The sequence below is a fragment of the Poromitra crassiceps genome, assembly GCF_964638095.1.
Source record: "Poromitra crassiceps genome assembly, chromosome: 8".
In the NCBI taxonomy this organism is placed as follows: domain Eukaryota; kingdom Metazoa; phylum Chordata; class Actinopteri; order Beryciformes; family Melamphaidae; genus Poromitra; species Poromitra crassiceps.
This window is the reverse complement of record NC_139629.1, coordinates 12,289,162-12,304,382: the sequence shown is the minus strand read 5'-3', so window position 1 is coordinate 12,304,382 and position 15,221 is coordinate 12,289,162. Positions and strand designations below refer to the sequence as shown.

The 15,221-nt window shown below is 45.0% G+C and overlaps 1 protein-coding gene across 1 annotated transcript in view; it reads right to left on the bottom strand.

The window, feature by feature from the left end:
- The window catches only part of slc4a3 (solute carrier family 4 member 3), a gene marked incomplete at its 5' end in the record, with an annotated part of 72,500 nt that overhangs the window by 19,986 nt on the left and 37,293 nt on the right, over positions 1–15,221 (bottom strand). The window contains 5 exons of the mRNA XM_083641048.1: positions 37–142; positions 958–1,141; positions 4,345–4,480; positions 5,556–5,736; positions 7,304–7,449. Of these exons, the coding sequence (XP_083497174.1) occupies positions 37–142; positions 958–1,141; positions 4,345–4,480; positions 5,556–5,736; positions 7,304–7,449 (753 nt within the window). The remainder of the gene's footprint in view (positions 1–36; positions 143–957; positions 1,142–4,344; positions 4,481–5,555; positions 5,737–7,303; positions 7,450–15,221) is intronic.

The window sequence follows — 15,221 nt, the reverse complement described above, 5'->3', positions numbered from 1 at the left end:
CAATCCACTCATTATTATCCAGCCCCATGTGCTTACCGACTAACACAATAACAGCTTCAGCATCTTTGGGAATCTTGGCCAGGAGTTTCATGGATCTGACTGCAGCTGGATGGGTGTCAGCAGGAAGCGGGTGGAGGGATTTCTTGGAGGGGGAACAGCGCAAAGATTAGCAACAACATAGTCTTGGCACACATCATTTAACAGTATAATACATCACGGGACCATAAATGTGAAATTAAATTTAAAGTGGAAATAGCAACCTACATGTATGTATCTATGAATTGTGCGATGTTAATCTTATGCCCCTGTGCGGCTCATTCTAAAATTGCGAAGATGGATGACTTGTTCCTGAATTGTATTTTTTATAATGGGCTGTTTTAAATTTGACAACATTTCAAGCCATGGGGAACATTAACTTTTCACAGTTAATGCATCAAGAAGTTTTAACTAGGAGCACCTGTAAACTGACTAAGAACATAATCTGACACATGTGGTAGAGGGAGACTTGCGTTCTATGACTTCAAGCACTACCTACACGACTTCTGACCTCATGGGGGAGTGTTTCAAAGACCGAAGCAAGAGCCACAGGCCTCACATCAGGAATTTACTCTAATCATGGCTAAATCTATGCTTGCTGGTGATTCTCAGAAGTTAATGCAAACCACAAACTAGAAAAAGAGACAGCTCAACATCGCTTTTATCTTCATCCATTTAGATAGCTGAGTTTAATTCTGGTGGATTCCTGTCAAAAGTACTTAATCAGTTACTTTGGCTTGGTTAAATCATATTTACTGAGCTGCACTGTTCAAACTACGCCCTCAGGTTATCGCTGGATGGATCGCATAATCTTGGATAAATCGCCAACCTCTGAAAATCGACGCAAATAGTTTGGAAGCGTGTGGAGCTGGACAACTAGAGACAGACAAGTGCGAAAGAAAAATAGCCAAGCCAACTCACAAACAGGCTCACAAACACGTCTTGTTTGGGGTCATACACCGGCCCTTTGGCGTCGTGGTGCTCCTCGTGCTCCTCAGCCACCAGCGGCAGGTTGGTGTCCGGGACGTGGTTGTGGTTGAAGCTGCCGTGGAGACTGGCGGATGAGTGGTGGCGGTGGAAGCGTTGTTTCATGTCACTCGGGTGGCTGGGAGAGATCAAAAAGCGGAGAAAGGGGTTACAAACTTACAATCACTGATATTGGCGAGATTCCACGTTTCAATCTCAGTTCATCCAGGAGGAGATATTGTGACACGAATTTAGCCCCACAGACTTCAGTTCAGCTTCTAGTTCGGCTCACATTATGGACCATATGAAAACACAAACCAGCCTAAAGGCTCTGAGACATGTTCCCATCGCAACGTCAGAACATTTCTTTGTGTCCCCCCTAACGCAACAGGAGCTTGTGTGTCCATGTGTCATCTCTTCAGCCTGAACAGAGAAAGCAAACAAAGAAATCATTCTCACTTTTTCTACCTTCTGTTCATTCAAAAATATTTAATAGTATCACTCCATTGTGGTGGCAAGTAAACCCAGCCCATAGAGTCACTATGGTTCCAGCCTTAAAACTCGTTATACTGTATAAGGATTTTTCGAAATGTCTATGGAGAAATTGAATGGGCTAGAAATGTCATGGAAAGTCATGTGACTGTTGAGCTCTATACCCATTAGCTGAATCTTTCATAGCACTGTCGCCTCACAGCAAGAACATTCTGGATGTGTCTGCCTGGCTGCATCGGTCCTTTCTGTGTTTGTTTTCTCTCTGCTTTCCTCCAGCAGTTCAACGACATGCAAGTCAGGTGTCCAGAAAGACTCCATAAATCCGCAATTATGAATAGGAATCAGCAAGCATGTAAAACGAATGACTGAATTAATACATTTTCCCAGTCTTTCCCAGTTTCTAGCAAAGTTAATCAAATGGCAACGACATCTGCGTCATAACTTTTTTATTTTATTGCTAAAACATTTTCATTAGAGCATCGTAGAAAGCTGAGAGACAAAGCTCAGCTGTGTGGCCTTATTGTCTGTGCTTGTGTTTTTCTCTGCCTCCTAAAGGGAAGCAGCGGTACTATTCTGCGACCAGGCCCCTCAACACCGCTTCATCACAGCGCCGCTCGCTCCAGCGGTGACATCACCTCGCTCATTAGGTCCGCATGGCCCAATAAGACGGCGCCCAAGTTGGACCCGGCGGCACCCCGAAAACAAAGGAACGAGGTGTGACACTCAAGCGGATTGCGCTCGTGACGCGTCCGCAGGATCTTTACAGCGGACTGAGTAAGCGATGAGCTAAATTCTAACAGCACCTCGATGTGTTTCTCACCACGTCGTAAATCTCGTATCTCGCGCCGCCGATGGCTCTAATGACAGAGGGGATTTTTCGCCCCGTGGAAACAGCCAGTGGCATGCTGGGAAATGATGTGGAAAAGCTGCCAAAGATGGGATGAGCACACGACGACCACGCTGCTGAGAGTGTTGGCTTGGCTGTCTAATTATGTGTTTGCACGTGTGTTTTTGTGTGTTCGTTTGTGTGCGTGTGTGCGCGCGTGTGTGTCGAGAGAAAGAGCTTATTTGCTCAAAAGTCGCTGTGTACAAGTATCACTCAACGCACTACCACAGCGAACATAAATAATAATAAATGATAATGTTCATAATGTCCCATTATGTGCTATGTTCTATCCAAACTGCTGAAGTGTCACCACACAACAAGCAATGTCCACGCAAGATGACTGTGACTGACTCAAACCCGGGAAATACTATTGGCTAATTCGCTTTGACAGCTGACATTAAGTTAGCTCGCCTTTTCATTATGTAACTGTGACAAATCAATGGTGCACCCTGGGTAGCACACAGTGCCTTTGGCAATACACTTGCACACACATTTAATGTCACTATGCTTTGAGCTAATTAGGAAAGCAGGTGGCTGGAAGTGTGGATGTCTATGAGGTTATCAAGTGGGCACTTCCTATTATGCTCCTTTGAATTCAGATCATGACACCTCCAGAGGGGTTAAATGGAAGTTCTTGTGTCCCATAACCATCACTTAAGCTTACACTGAATCGACAGCTTCACACCCAATCATTTCCGACCACACCATCGACCTCAGCTGCAGCGACTGGGCCGGCTTGACACAAGCTGCTCAGCTGTACAGAAGCCAATGCAACCACAAAACCATAGGGCAACGGGACTGCTGGTCCTGTTGGCTGGTCCACTCAGTCCTTTAGAAAGTGAATCGCTGGGCGCCTGCCTGGTGTCGAGGTAAAAGCCCTCGTCGCCTACCACTGTGGAGATCCGGGTTAAATTCCTGGCAGCTGTACTTCCGGCTTGGTCGGGCGTTCCTACAGGCACAATCGGCCGTGTCTGCGGGTGGGAAGCCGGATTAAGGGTATGTGTCCTGGTCGCTGCACTAGTGCCTCCTCTGGTCGGTCGGGGCGCCTGTTCGGGGGAAGGGTAACTGGGGGGAATAGCATGATCCTCCCACGCACTATGTCCAGTGAAGCCACTCGCTGTCAGGTGAAAACAAGCGGCTGGTGTCTGCATAAGTATCGGAGGAAGCATGTCCTAGGCCAGAATGGCAGAGGGGGTGGAGCAACGACCGGCACAACAGGGGGAATTGGCCAAGTACAATTGGGGGGGAAATGGGAGAACTTGAAAAAACATGATAAAAAGAAAGAAAAAATAAAGAGAATGTCTGGCATAAAGACACTCCACTAGCTTGATGCTTCAATAGCCAATCTCCTTTCAACTCAACTATTGTGCCTTTGTATGATGGAGTCATCAACTGGCGACTCCATCATACAAAGGCATGTTTCACGGCCAAGCATTATTCAAACCCACAGAACTTTAAATTTTAGTCAAGATCCCAAGCCTTCCAAAGATACCAAATATGTCATGCTGAACTACAGGGAAATGTGTATGAGACATCTCAATTTCTTCCATCTGATGTGAAATGTGTAGCTATAAAAAAGTGCAGTCTCGGAAATTTAAGAGGAAACTCGGGATGCAAGGAGTTAATTTGATGGTCCATGCTTCAAGTCCCTGATGAAGTCTTGACATTTGCAATGTAATCCACTGTGGGGAAGTACACCAAACACTGGGCCAAGTGTTGTTGAATGTCACATTTTGGAAATTGCCTGTTCAGTTTCCAACAGTTAAGCCTTTCAACAACCACCACAGCAAAATGGTCTAGTGGTTAATGGGCCAGGATTGGATCCTTGTGCGGTCATACTTTCAGAAACTTCCTTAAACAAGATACTTAACCCCCCCGCCCCATCTGTTCCAAGGATGTCACACTAGCTGGCCCAACCAAAGGAAGAGTATAAGAAGTCAGTGAGTGTTAGCCTGGTAACTGACCTGTGTTTGAGGAGCAAAGCCCGGAGAACACTGGGCCGGTCCTCGGCTCTGATCTGGTCAGAGATGATCATGGTCTCAACCACCAGATGGGCGATGCCAGGCAGGGTGTTCTGCTCCAGGTCCAGCAGGATGGCACCTAGGGCAGGAAGGTACAGTACAGGGAGGGGAGGGGAGGGCTCAGAAAAGTTGGTGGGATTGAATTTTTCAAAGTGCAGAGATACAGTACAAATATGTGCATCCAGTCTAGGTGCTTGGGTTGAATGTGAATCAGCAGAAAATTTAAATTAAAACCCACACATTATTATTTATGATTATTTTCACTGCTGATTTTGACAAACACACAAACATCAGGCTGGAAATTCCACCAAAAGATGATAAAGACTTGAAGGTTTGACTTGTGTTTCTATTGAAGTGAGATTGTGGATTTCATCTGCACAATCTGTTAATTTCCGTTTCTTTTTTTCGGGTCAAGTTTATTTCGGATGCCCCCCCCACCCTTTATTTCTCCCCAATTGTGCTTGCCAATTCTCCCTGCTGCTCGCTGCTCCACAGCCTCTGCCGATCTGTCACCTGACAGCGAGGAGTTTCACTGGACGCTATTCCCCCCAGCTCACCTCCCTCCCTCCCGAACAGGCGCTCCGACCGACCAGAGGTGGCACTAGTGCAGCGACCAGGACACGTATCCTTAATCCGGCTTGCCACCCGCAGTCACGTCCAATTGTGCTTGTATGGACAGCCGACCAAGCCATAGGTAACACGAGGGCTCGAACCTGCGACCCTTGTGTTGTTAGGTGGGGAATCTACCGCTGCACTACCCGGACCGCCCAATCTGTTAATTTTCCGTCCTCTTTCTATAAATGTTGCATGTGCAAACCTGGTGTGCGTCTGCACTGCTGCATGCAGGGACTTAAACCTGGACTGGTACAGTGTGCATCTGCACTGCTGCATGCAGGGACTTAAACCTGGACTGGTACAGTGTGCGTCTGCACTGCTGCATGCGGGGACTTAAACCTGGACTGGTACAGTGTGCGTCTGCACTGCTGCATGCGGGGACTTAAACCTGGACTGGTACAGTGTGTGTCTGCACTGCTGCATGCGGGGACTTAAACCTGGACTGGACTGGTACAGTGTGCGTCTGCACTGCTGCATGTGGGACTTAAACCTGGACTGGTACAGTGTGCGTCTCCACTGCTGCATGCAGGGACTTTTACCATGTGTGATGGTGCGGCGAAGCTCCAGCAAGCTGCGGAAGGAGAGCGAAGCCACGTGAGGTTTGCCCCAGCGGTCCGTCTCCTCCTCCACATCCTCCTCAAACTTGATCCAGCGGGCGCGCTCTTTCCATCGCATCTCATGGTCCTTCTCCACAATCAGCTCATTCAGCTCCACAAACACCTGAGGATGAGGCGCTCCCGTTTAGTGCTCAAATGTAACACATGGTTTGAAATGCTGTGGTTGTGAAGGCAGGGTTTTTCCTGGCTCAGGATGGGCCTTTGTGGGGTGACTATGGACTTATACTTATGGAGCACCCCAAGTCATTTCATTGTAAAAATGCTTTAACTTTTGAATTTCTCTAAAATGATACAGTAAAAATGCTAGATTTTGAGTTAATGCAGTCAGGGTTGTCCTGAGCTGAAATATATCAGTCACTGTCAGGATTTTTTTTCTTGCAACCCAAAATCAAAGAATAAAGTAATGTCCCTCACAATTTAGGGGGATGTTTTAATTTATAATGCTAAAGCCTCTTTAATGGGCACCAAAAATCCCTCTATGCAGGATGGAAAGACCGTGGAAAGTAAGGTCAGCATCAATGTTGACCCCTTGGATATGCTGAAAAGCTGGGTTTTGTGGTTTGGAAACAAAAGCATCCATCATAGTGCAATTGTTGATGCTGTATGATCTGTATCTGCATGCTCCCACTTCTCAGAAACTCTATCAAGTTTCTAGGAATTGAGATCAGTTACAAACATTAAAAACTGTCAACTTCCCCCACATTTTTCTTTTCTCACTGTAACTTGTAACTACCGATGAAGCAAGGAACATTCTTGGAACCCATAATAATGTACCCGGAATCTGATTTTGCTACAGAAAATGACCATCGCAGGGCATATCTTGGTCGGGAGGGATATTTTACCAAAACATGAGATTCTACTGATAGAGAAAAAAAATACACACACTTCGAAGATGGCTTATTCAATGACACAGTCTACATAGATGTTTATAGGGGCCAACTGAAAGGATAACTCAGTGGTTTGGATGCAGCTAAGAGGATAACTGAGTGGTTTGGAGCAGACTTTTGTCACATTTCAACAGACAAATTTCATTAGAATCATCTTCCATGTAGCTCAGAGCTATAAACCTGAGCCTGCTACTTTTCTGAGGCTTAGTGACACAATTGCTGTTTAAAGTGGAGTAAAATCTCAAGTAGCAATCATGCTCGAGTGTTTTTGGTGACTCACCTTGAAGTCAATGAAGACGTTTGAGGTACAGTGACACTCCACTCCAAGAGCTTTAGCACGCACTCCCAATACTGATTGATTACTACTTGGAGTAGCTTGGTTAATTACTGCTGATTACCTAATTACAGAGAAAAGGCTGAATATTGTGAGAATATAGATCAGAGAAATCCAATGTCACAGATGTGACTATGAACACCAAGAAAAGCTTTGAATGAAGCTTAAACGTTTGAATGAATGAATAATGAATCACAGTAATATTACTGTAATTTACATGATACCGTACGAGGGGATTTATTGTGGAAATCGTTGCTTGAATTGGAAGTCTTCACCTAATAGTAAATAACTGCACAAGAAAAGATCAACTTAAAAAAAAGTATTTGTATAAACGTAGTCATTTAGTCCATTTTCAATCAGTTAATTTGCATCTTTATTTAGACCCACCGTCACAGTGAATGCTTTAATGTGGTCAATGTGTTTGCTACTGTGGCTTGTGTGCTGCCCACCTCGTGAGTTTTCTTATCCGACGCTCGCTTCTTCTTCTTCAGGCTGGACAGTGGTGTGGAGCTGTTGCTGGTCCGGGACAGCTGGCATCGTGACGACTTCTTCACCAGGTGACGCCTCACGCCGGGGTTGTCCTCAAATCTGTGACCTGAACCAAACACACACAACTATTACAAGACCAAAAGCCATAGGGCATCTTTACTCAGCTCTATTTCCGAGATTTCACACAACCAATGCACAAATGATTAAGGACCTAATCTGCACGCAATAGTCTGCAATAGTCTCTCATTATTTGGGTTCACAAATACAAAGCTGTTTTCTGTTTGTTTTTTTACTTTAAACACAAACATGCACAACACTAATGTCAATTGGATGCATTTTGTAAATAATAACCCCAAATGTTGTTTTGAGGATTGTGAAGTGTACAATTAAAATATCATTTCTGAGACAGGAGAGAGGCTCTGCATTGGAAAATCATAAATCAGATTTAAATGTCTGTTTAAGTTTCCAGCTCACAGAAAAAGAACATCCCATAATAGCAGGCAAAAGCTCCATGGGTGAAGGAGAATCTGTGTCCGCCATGGGAAACAAACAAAGGTCATTATTTGAGGGAGGTGGTTTTGCCCCCAGACATTTCTAAGTTCAAAGGAGTAATTCAATTTGCAAGCTCCGAAGCCCACAAACCATATTTTATTTAATTTAGCAAAATGTTTGTCATTATTATAGGATGGACCTGGCTATGATTTGCTGTGTGAAGGAGTGGGGTGGTGCTGACTTTATATGGACAAAATAACTGGGAAACACAAAGGAAAAGACTAACCGCCTATGTGGAAAGTTTTTATTTGTATTTCTTTGAATGCCAGAGTGTTTTATTGTAATAGATTATTTGGAAGTAATCATTATAATTTGGTAAATTGTAAGTCATGCATTGGTGGTTTTAAAGGGAGGGGAGGGAATGGCAGCTAAATCGATGCAGACTTCACTCTATTGGAAAAGCCAAATATAACGGGCATATCGTTCTTGTTTTAGCACTTAATGTCCTTCACTCCTTGTGTGTCTCTCTTGTGAGTCCAAATAATACTTCTCTGCCAGTGTTGTCAGCCCAGTGTGAGCTCCAGTGTGAGCTCCAGTGTGTGCTCCAGTGTGTGCTCAAACTGTCCCTGTCCCTTCCACGTTCTTCTGCCCATTCATGTGTCAAGAATCTTGATGGACAGGGGTTAAAATACCACCTAGGATGTTTGTCGCCTGTCAATCCCCTCCTCTTTCCTAATCTTTCCTGTCTGTCTCTACTTTCAACTGTCAAATACCCCAAAATCATCTTTAAAATAGTTTTGATAGACAGATGATTCACCAATCACCTATATTTATAGTAAACATGGAAAATCTGATACATTGTGGCAATATGCCACAAAAACCTGCTGAGCAGCTACACAATAAAGGTAGCAGCATTAATCTTGTGGCCCATTCTATGGCATTGTTCACATTTGAGTGAAAGAGCTTCTCCGCTGCACTCTCCAACACACTGATTGGTGCTTATTGAAAACCAGCGACGAATTAACTTGCAGCAATGGCTTCCACGCAATTACCTGCTCAGTACATCTCAAGGAACGGTAAGTGAAGAAGATAAGAAATGCATAACATTTCACCATGCACCATCTTCTTTGTTAGTTGTGCATGTTTGTTTATAGTATGAGATTTTCCTCCATTTTGCGTGACAAGACAAGTACAAACATGGTGGGTGCAGGGGGGGGGTAGCTTCGAGCGCAGTACTACGCACGGGACTATAGACCCTTTTCATGGGGGCCATTTTGTGTCAAAAAGCCAGGGTAAACACAGGTGCAAGAAAAACAGTAATGAGTGTTTCCAACCTGAACTCGTGGCAGTTGGAAACCCTCAGTGTTTTGCTTGCAGCTGTGTTTACCCTGCCTTTCTGACACAAAATGGCCCCCGTGAAAAGGGTCCATTGCACACGCTGCTCACAGCATGGGGCTGTGCAGTAAAAACCTGTCTCCAGGGAACTCAATGGTTGAAGCGCACAGAGAAGCTTTCTTGTGCTTCAGACATACTGTAAGACTTGCTGTGAGACATGAATCCTCTTCACCTGCAGCCTAAAACCGACTGAGGAGAGGGAGAGAGAGAAAGTGTGTGTGTGTGTGTGGGGGTGGTTGTGTGTGCATGTGTGTGTGTGTGTGTGTGTGTGTGTGTGTGTGTGTGTGTGTGTGTGTGTGTGTGAGAGAGAGACAGTATTAACATTAACATTGTGCTGAGCCCAGGGGAACAGAGAAGTGTAGAGCAGGGTGAGTTAGGGAGGCTGGCTGTCTTTCAGCTCGCGGAGCCTCCCAGGGGAGAAGCTGGAAACACTGTCCTTGTATGTACAGTATGCACTGCTCCATCTGATTTGGATGAGCTGGTGTTTCACAGGGCAGTCTGGAGGTTTGGATGAGCTGGTGTTTCACAGGGCAGTCTGGAGGTTTGGATGAGCTGGTGTTTCACAGGGCAGTCTGGAGGTTTGGATGAGCTGGTGTTTCACAGGGCAGTCTGGAGGTTTGGATGAGCTGGTGTTTCACAGGGCAGTCTGGAGGTTTGGATGAGCTGGTGTTTCACAGGGCAGTCTGGAGGTTTGGATGAGCTGGTCTTTCACAGGGCAGTCTGGAGGTTTGGATGAGCTGGTGTTTCACAGGGCAGTCTGGAGGTTTGGATGAGCTGGTGTTTCACAGGGCAGTCTGGAGGTTTGGATGAGCTGGTGTTTCACAGGGCAGTCTGGAGGTTTGGATGAGCTGGTGTTTCACAGGGCAGTCTGGAGGTTTGGATGAGCTGGTGTTTCACAGAGCAGTCTGGGGGGTAAAGCACTTCCTTTTGTTCCTCCTCTCTTCTGGGACTTGTGTTGGACCTTGTCTCTGGCCTTCGATCTTGCTGTCGTGTTGTGTTTAGGGAACACACAATGCTCACTTCTCAGCACTCCTTACTTGCAAAGTGGAGCCGAACCAAGATTCACACACTTTCTTTCATACTGGACATTTGAGTGTACAGTAGAAAGCCTTGCTAAACAAGCCTCTCCCTGTAAACAACAGTACTAAGTCTCTCTTGATGATGCCATCAAGTGACAAATCCTGGGACTTCTCCATTGACAGTGAAAGGGAGATCAACTGTGCACACAGTGACAGTACCCAGAGTGATTTTACACACAGTGACACTACCCAGAGTGATTTTACACACAGTGACACTACCCAGAGTGATTTTACACACAGTGACACTACCCAGAGTGATTTTACACACAGTGACAGTACCCAGAGATTTTACTGTGCACACAGTGACACTACCCAGAGTGATTTTACACACAGTGACACTACCCAGAGTGATTTTACACACAGTGACACTACCCAGAGTGATTTTACACACAGTGACACTACCCAGAGTGATTTTACACACAGTGACAGTACCCAGAGTGATTTTACACACAGTGACACTACCCAGAGTGATTTTACACACAGTGACAGTACCCAGAGTGATTTTACACACAGTGACACTACCCAGAGTGATTTTACACACAGTGACAGTACCCAGAGATTTTACTGTGCACACAGTGACACTACCCAGAGTGATTTTACACACAGTGACACTACCCAGAGTGATTTTACACACAGTGACAGTACACACAGTGACAGTACTCAGAGTGATTTTACACACAGTGACAGTACTCAGAGTGATTTTACACACAGTGACAGTACTCAGAGTGATTTTACACACAGTGATAGTACCCAGAGTGATTTTACACACAGTGATAGTACCCAGAGTGATTTTACACACAGTGATAGTACCCAGAGTGATTTTACACACAGTGACAGTACCCAGAGTGATTTTACACACAGTGATAGTACCCAGAGTGATTTTACACACAGTGACAGTACCCAGAGTGATTTTACACACAGTGACAGTACCCAGAGTGATTTTACTGTGCACACAGTGACAGTACCCAGAGTGATTTTACACACAGTGACACTACCCAGAGTGATTTTACTGTGCACACAGTGACAGTACCCAGAGTGATTTTACACACAGTGACACTACCCAGAGTGATTTTACACACAGTGACACTACCCAGAGTGATTTTACACACAGTGACAGTACTCAAGAGTGATGTTACACACAGTGACAGTACCCAGAGTGATTCTACACACAGTGACAGTAGCTAGAGTGATTTTACTGTGCACACAGTGACAGTAGCTAGAGTGATTTTACTGTGCACACAGTGACAGTACCCAGAGTGATTCTACACACAGTGACAGTAGCTAGAGTGATTTTACTGTGCACACAGTGACAGTAGCTAGAGTGATTTTACTGTGCACACAGTGACAGTACCCAGAGTGATTCTACACACAGTGACAGTAGCTAGAGTGATTTTACTGTGCACACAGTGACAGTAGCCAGAGTGATTTTACTGTGCACACAGTGACAGTACCCAGAGTGATTCTACACACAGTGACAGTAGCTAGAGTGATTTTACTGTGCACACAGTGACAGTACCCAGAGTGATTTTACACACAGTGACAGTACCCAGAGTGATTTTACTGTGCACACAGTGACAGTACCCAGAGTGATTTTACTGTGCACACAGTGACAGTACCCAGAGTGATTTTACACACAGTGACACTACCCAGAGTGATTTTACACACAGTGACAGTACTCAAGAGTGATGTTACACACAGTGACAGTACCCAGAGTGATTCTACACGGGGTCATCCCTATGTTCCCCGGGTCCTATGTTCCCCGGGTCCTATGTTCCCCGTTTTTGTGGGACCGGGGAACATAGAAGCCGCAATGCCGACCTTAGGTTTAGGCGTGGGGGTGGGAGAGGTTAGGTTTTGGGTTAGGGTCTGGGGGAGGTTAGGTTTAGGCATGGGGGGAGGTTAGGTTTGGCGTGGGGGCTGGGAGAGGTTAGTGAAAAACGGGGAACATAGGACCCGGGGAACATAGGACCCGGGGAACATAGGTACGCTCCCTTCTACACACAGTGACAGTAGCTAGAGTGATTTTACTGTGCACACAGTGACAGTAGCAAGAGTGATTTTACTGTGCACACAGTGACAGTACCCAGAGTGATTCTACACACAGTGACAGTAGCTAGAGTGATTTTACTGTGCACACAGTGACAGTAGCTAGAGTGATTTTACTGTGCACACAGTGACAGTACCCAGAGTGATTCTACACACAGTGACAGTAGCTAGAGTGATTTTACTGTGCACACAGTGACAGTAGCCAGAGTGATTTTACTGTGCACACAGTGACAGTACCCAGAGTGATTCTACACACAGTGACAGTAGCTAGAGTGATTTTACTGTGCACACAGTGACAGTACCCAGAGTGATTCTACACACAGTGACAGTAGCTAGAGTGATTTTACTGTGCACACAGTGACAGTAGCCAGAGTGATTTTACTGTGCACACAGTGACAGTACCCAGAGTGATTTTACACACAGTGACAGTACTCAGAGTGATTTTACACACAGTGACAGTACCCAGAGTGATTTTACACACAGTGACAGTACTCAGAGTGATTTTACACACAGTGACAGTACCCAGAGTGATTTTACACACAGTGACAGTACTCAGAGTGATTTTACACACAGTGACAGTACTCAGAGTGATTTTACACACAGTGACAGTACCCAGAGTGATTTTACACACAGTGACAGTACTCAGAGTGATTTTACACACAGTGACAGTACTCAGAGTGATTTTACACACAGTGACAGTACCCAGAGTGATTTTACACACAGTGACAGTACCCAGAGTGATTTTACACACAGTGACAGTAGCCAGAGTGATTTTACTGTGCACACAGTGACAGTACCCAGAGTGATTTTACACACAGTGACAGTACTCAGAGTGATTTTACACACAGTGACAGTACCCAGAGTGATTTTACTGTGCACACAGTGACAGTACTCAGAGTGATTCTACACGAATATGCAAACATTTCTTTTATAACGGTTGCCAATAAATTACTTAACTGGACAGCAGGGTGGGGATTTCATCATTAGGGGCAAGGCCACATGCCAGGGCACAAAGGCCATTGCTCTATTGACATCATCTTTCTGAAATGTGTGTTAAAATGAGCCAATGACACATCTTTTGCACAGGGCAGGCTATATTAAACTGACACCACTGACGCTTTTAAAGCAACTGACAGTAGCAGGCTGGTAGCAGGGCACTGCCAAGGTGGCCTTAGGGGTCTCAGGGCATCACGGCCAGAGGGAGGGGCAACACAGGCCATGGCCTGATGGCCTCCGTCAGAGCCGTATAATAGAAGAGTTCCGACATCTCCATTCACTCCAATGGACCAGTTTTTTTCCAGGAAGTAAGGTCCTGGAACTCTTGAGTAAAAAAAGCAGCACTGTCGAGTTGCAGCAAAATAGACAGTTTGTGTTGTACTTTGAAAGGGTTTTTCATCCCTTGAATCAAATTGTACATTATCAGCTTTATTTTAGCATGCAAAAGTAGCGCGAGACCCATTCCTGGCTGTTCATTGGCTAAGGAGTCTCGCATTTTGGTCCTCTGCTGACGCCACTCTCTCTCTAGAGGACACTAGCCTCCGTGTAATTCCCCCCCTGCTGGACACAGTACTAACTACAGCGCTTGAGTGAAAGCAGTAGCTGTTCACTGCTGCACATTCACAGAGCTCGGAGTTCTCCCCATGATCTCTTCTGTGGTGAACTGGAAGAGAAGGCCTTTGGCTGTACTCTGATGGGGCTTTGCAAGAGCAACATAAGCTGCCTCAGTGAGTGCTCTTGATTGTTCTCTTGGGTCAGTGATAAGACACATGTGTTCTAGATTATATCTATTCTAAGAAGAACAAATTAGCGAGGCTATTCCACTGTAAGCTAACATCTCGGTTTAATAATGCTGATCCATGTGCATTGTAGGCACGAAACAAATGCCAAGAATGGTCCAAAATGATCGCTTACATATATCCATTGTCATCGACTTGAAAAGCCACGTCGTAGAGTGTTGTCCACGTATCTGAATTTCTATCGCTCTCTGAACATTTGGGTGGCCTGGGTGATATCGGGCTGATTCACAACACCTTTGTAACCCAAAAATCTGAACTCTAGACTCACTCTAGTACAAAAGAGGGGCTTCCTTCCCAACCTTTTTGACCTATAGTGACATACCGTATACACAGTGCAGTGTTGTGGCAAATTGTCTCACTGCAACATCCAAAGCCCACAAAACATAATTTATGTGATTTGGTGTAATGAATAGCTCTTGCTTTGGGATGGACTTGGCTATAGTTTCTTGTGTAAAACAGGCAGTGGAGTGCATGTGGATGTGGCTTTATAAGGAAAACAGATTGAGAAACCCAGGGGAAAAGGTTAACCACATTATTTGGAAATTGTATGTGATGCACCATTGACTTTAAGGAGTAAATGTTTGTAAGGTATGTTACGGTATAATAAGCAGATGAAATGGATATTTGAAGACATAGAAAACATTTATGGCATAAATGTTGGAATAAAATAGCTAATAGTCATATCAATTGATGTCATCTACAATGTAGGAAAGTGGCCCCATTCAAGAATTTCCTCAAACCTTTACATGTGAATCTAAACCACTTCTTCCTGTGTGAGAAAACATCAGCACTATACAAAGGCTTTGCCTCTACTTCTCAACTCTCCTTTGAGTGTTTTCATTCACTCTGAGTATCACACTTTCTGGCTTGATAATAGTAAAGCGCTGTGAACTCTGTGATTTACCTCAATAGTCTGCTAATGTAATGAAAACCCATGTAAACACCCCTGCATTTGGAACTGAACAGGTCCCATACACAATATAAAATCAATGGTGTCCAGATGCATTGCAGTGGCCCACCTCATAAAGCCTGATTAGCCTGTGTACCCATGCTGGCCTAAGATCAAATCC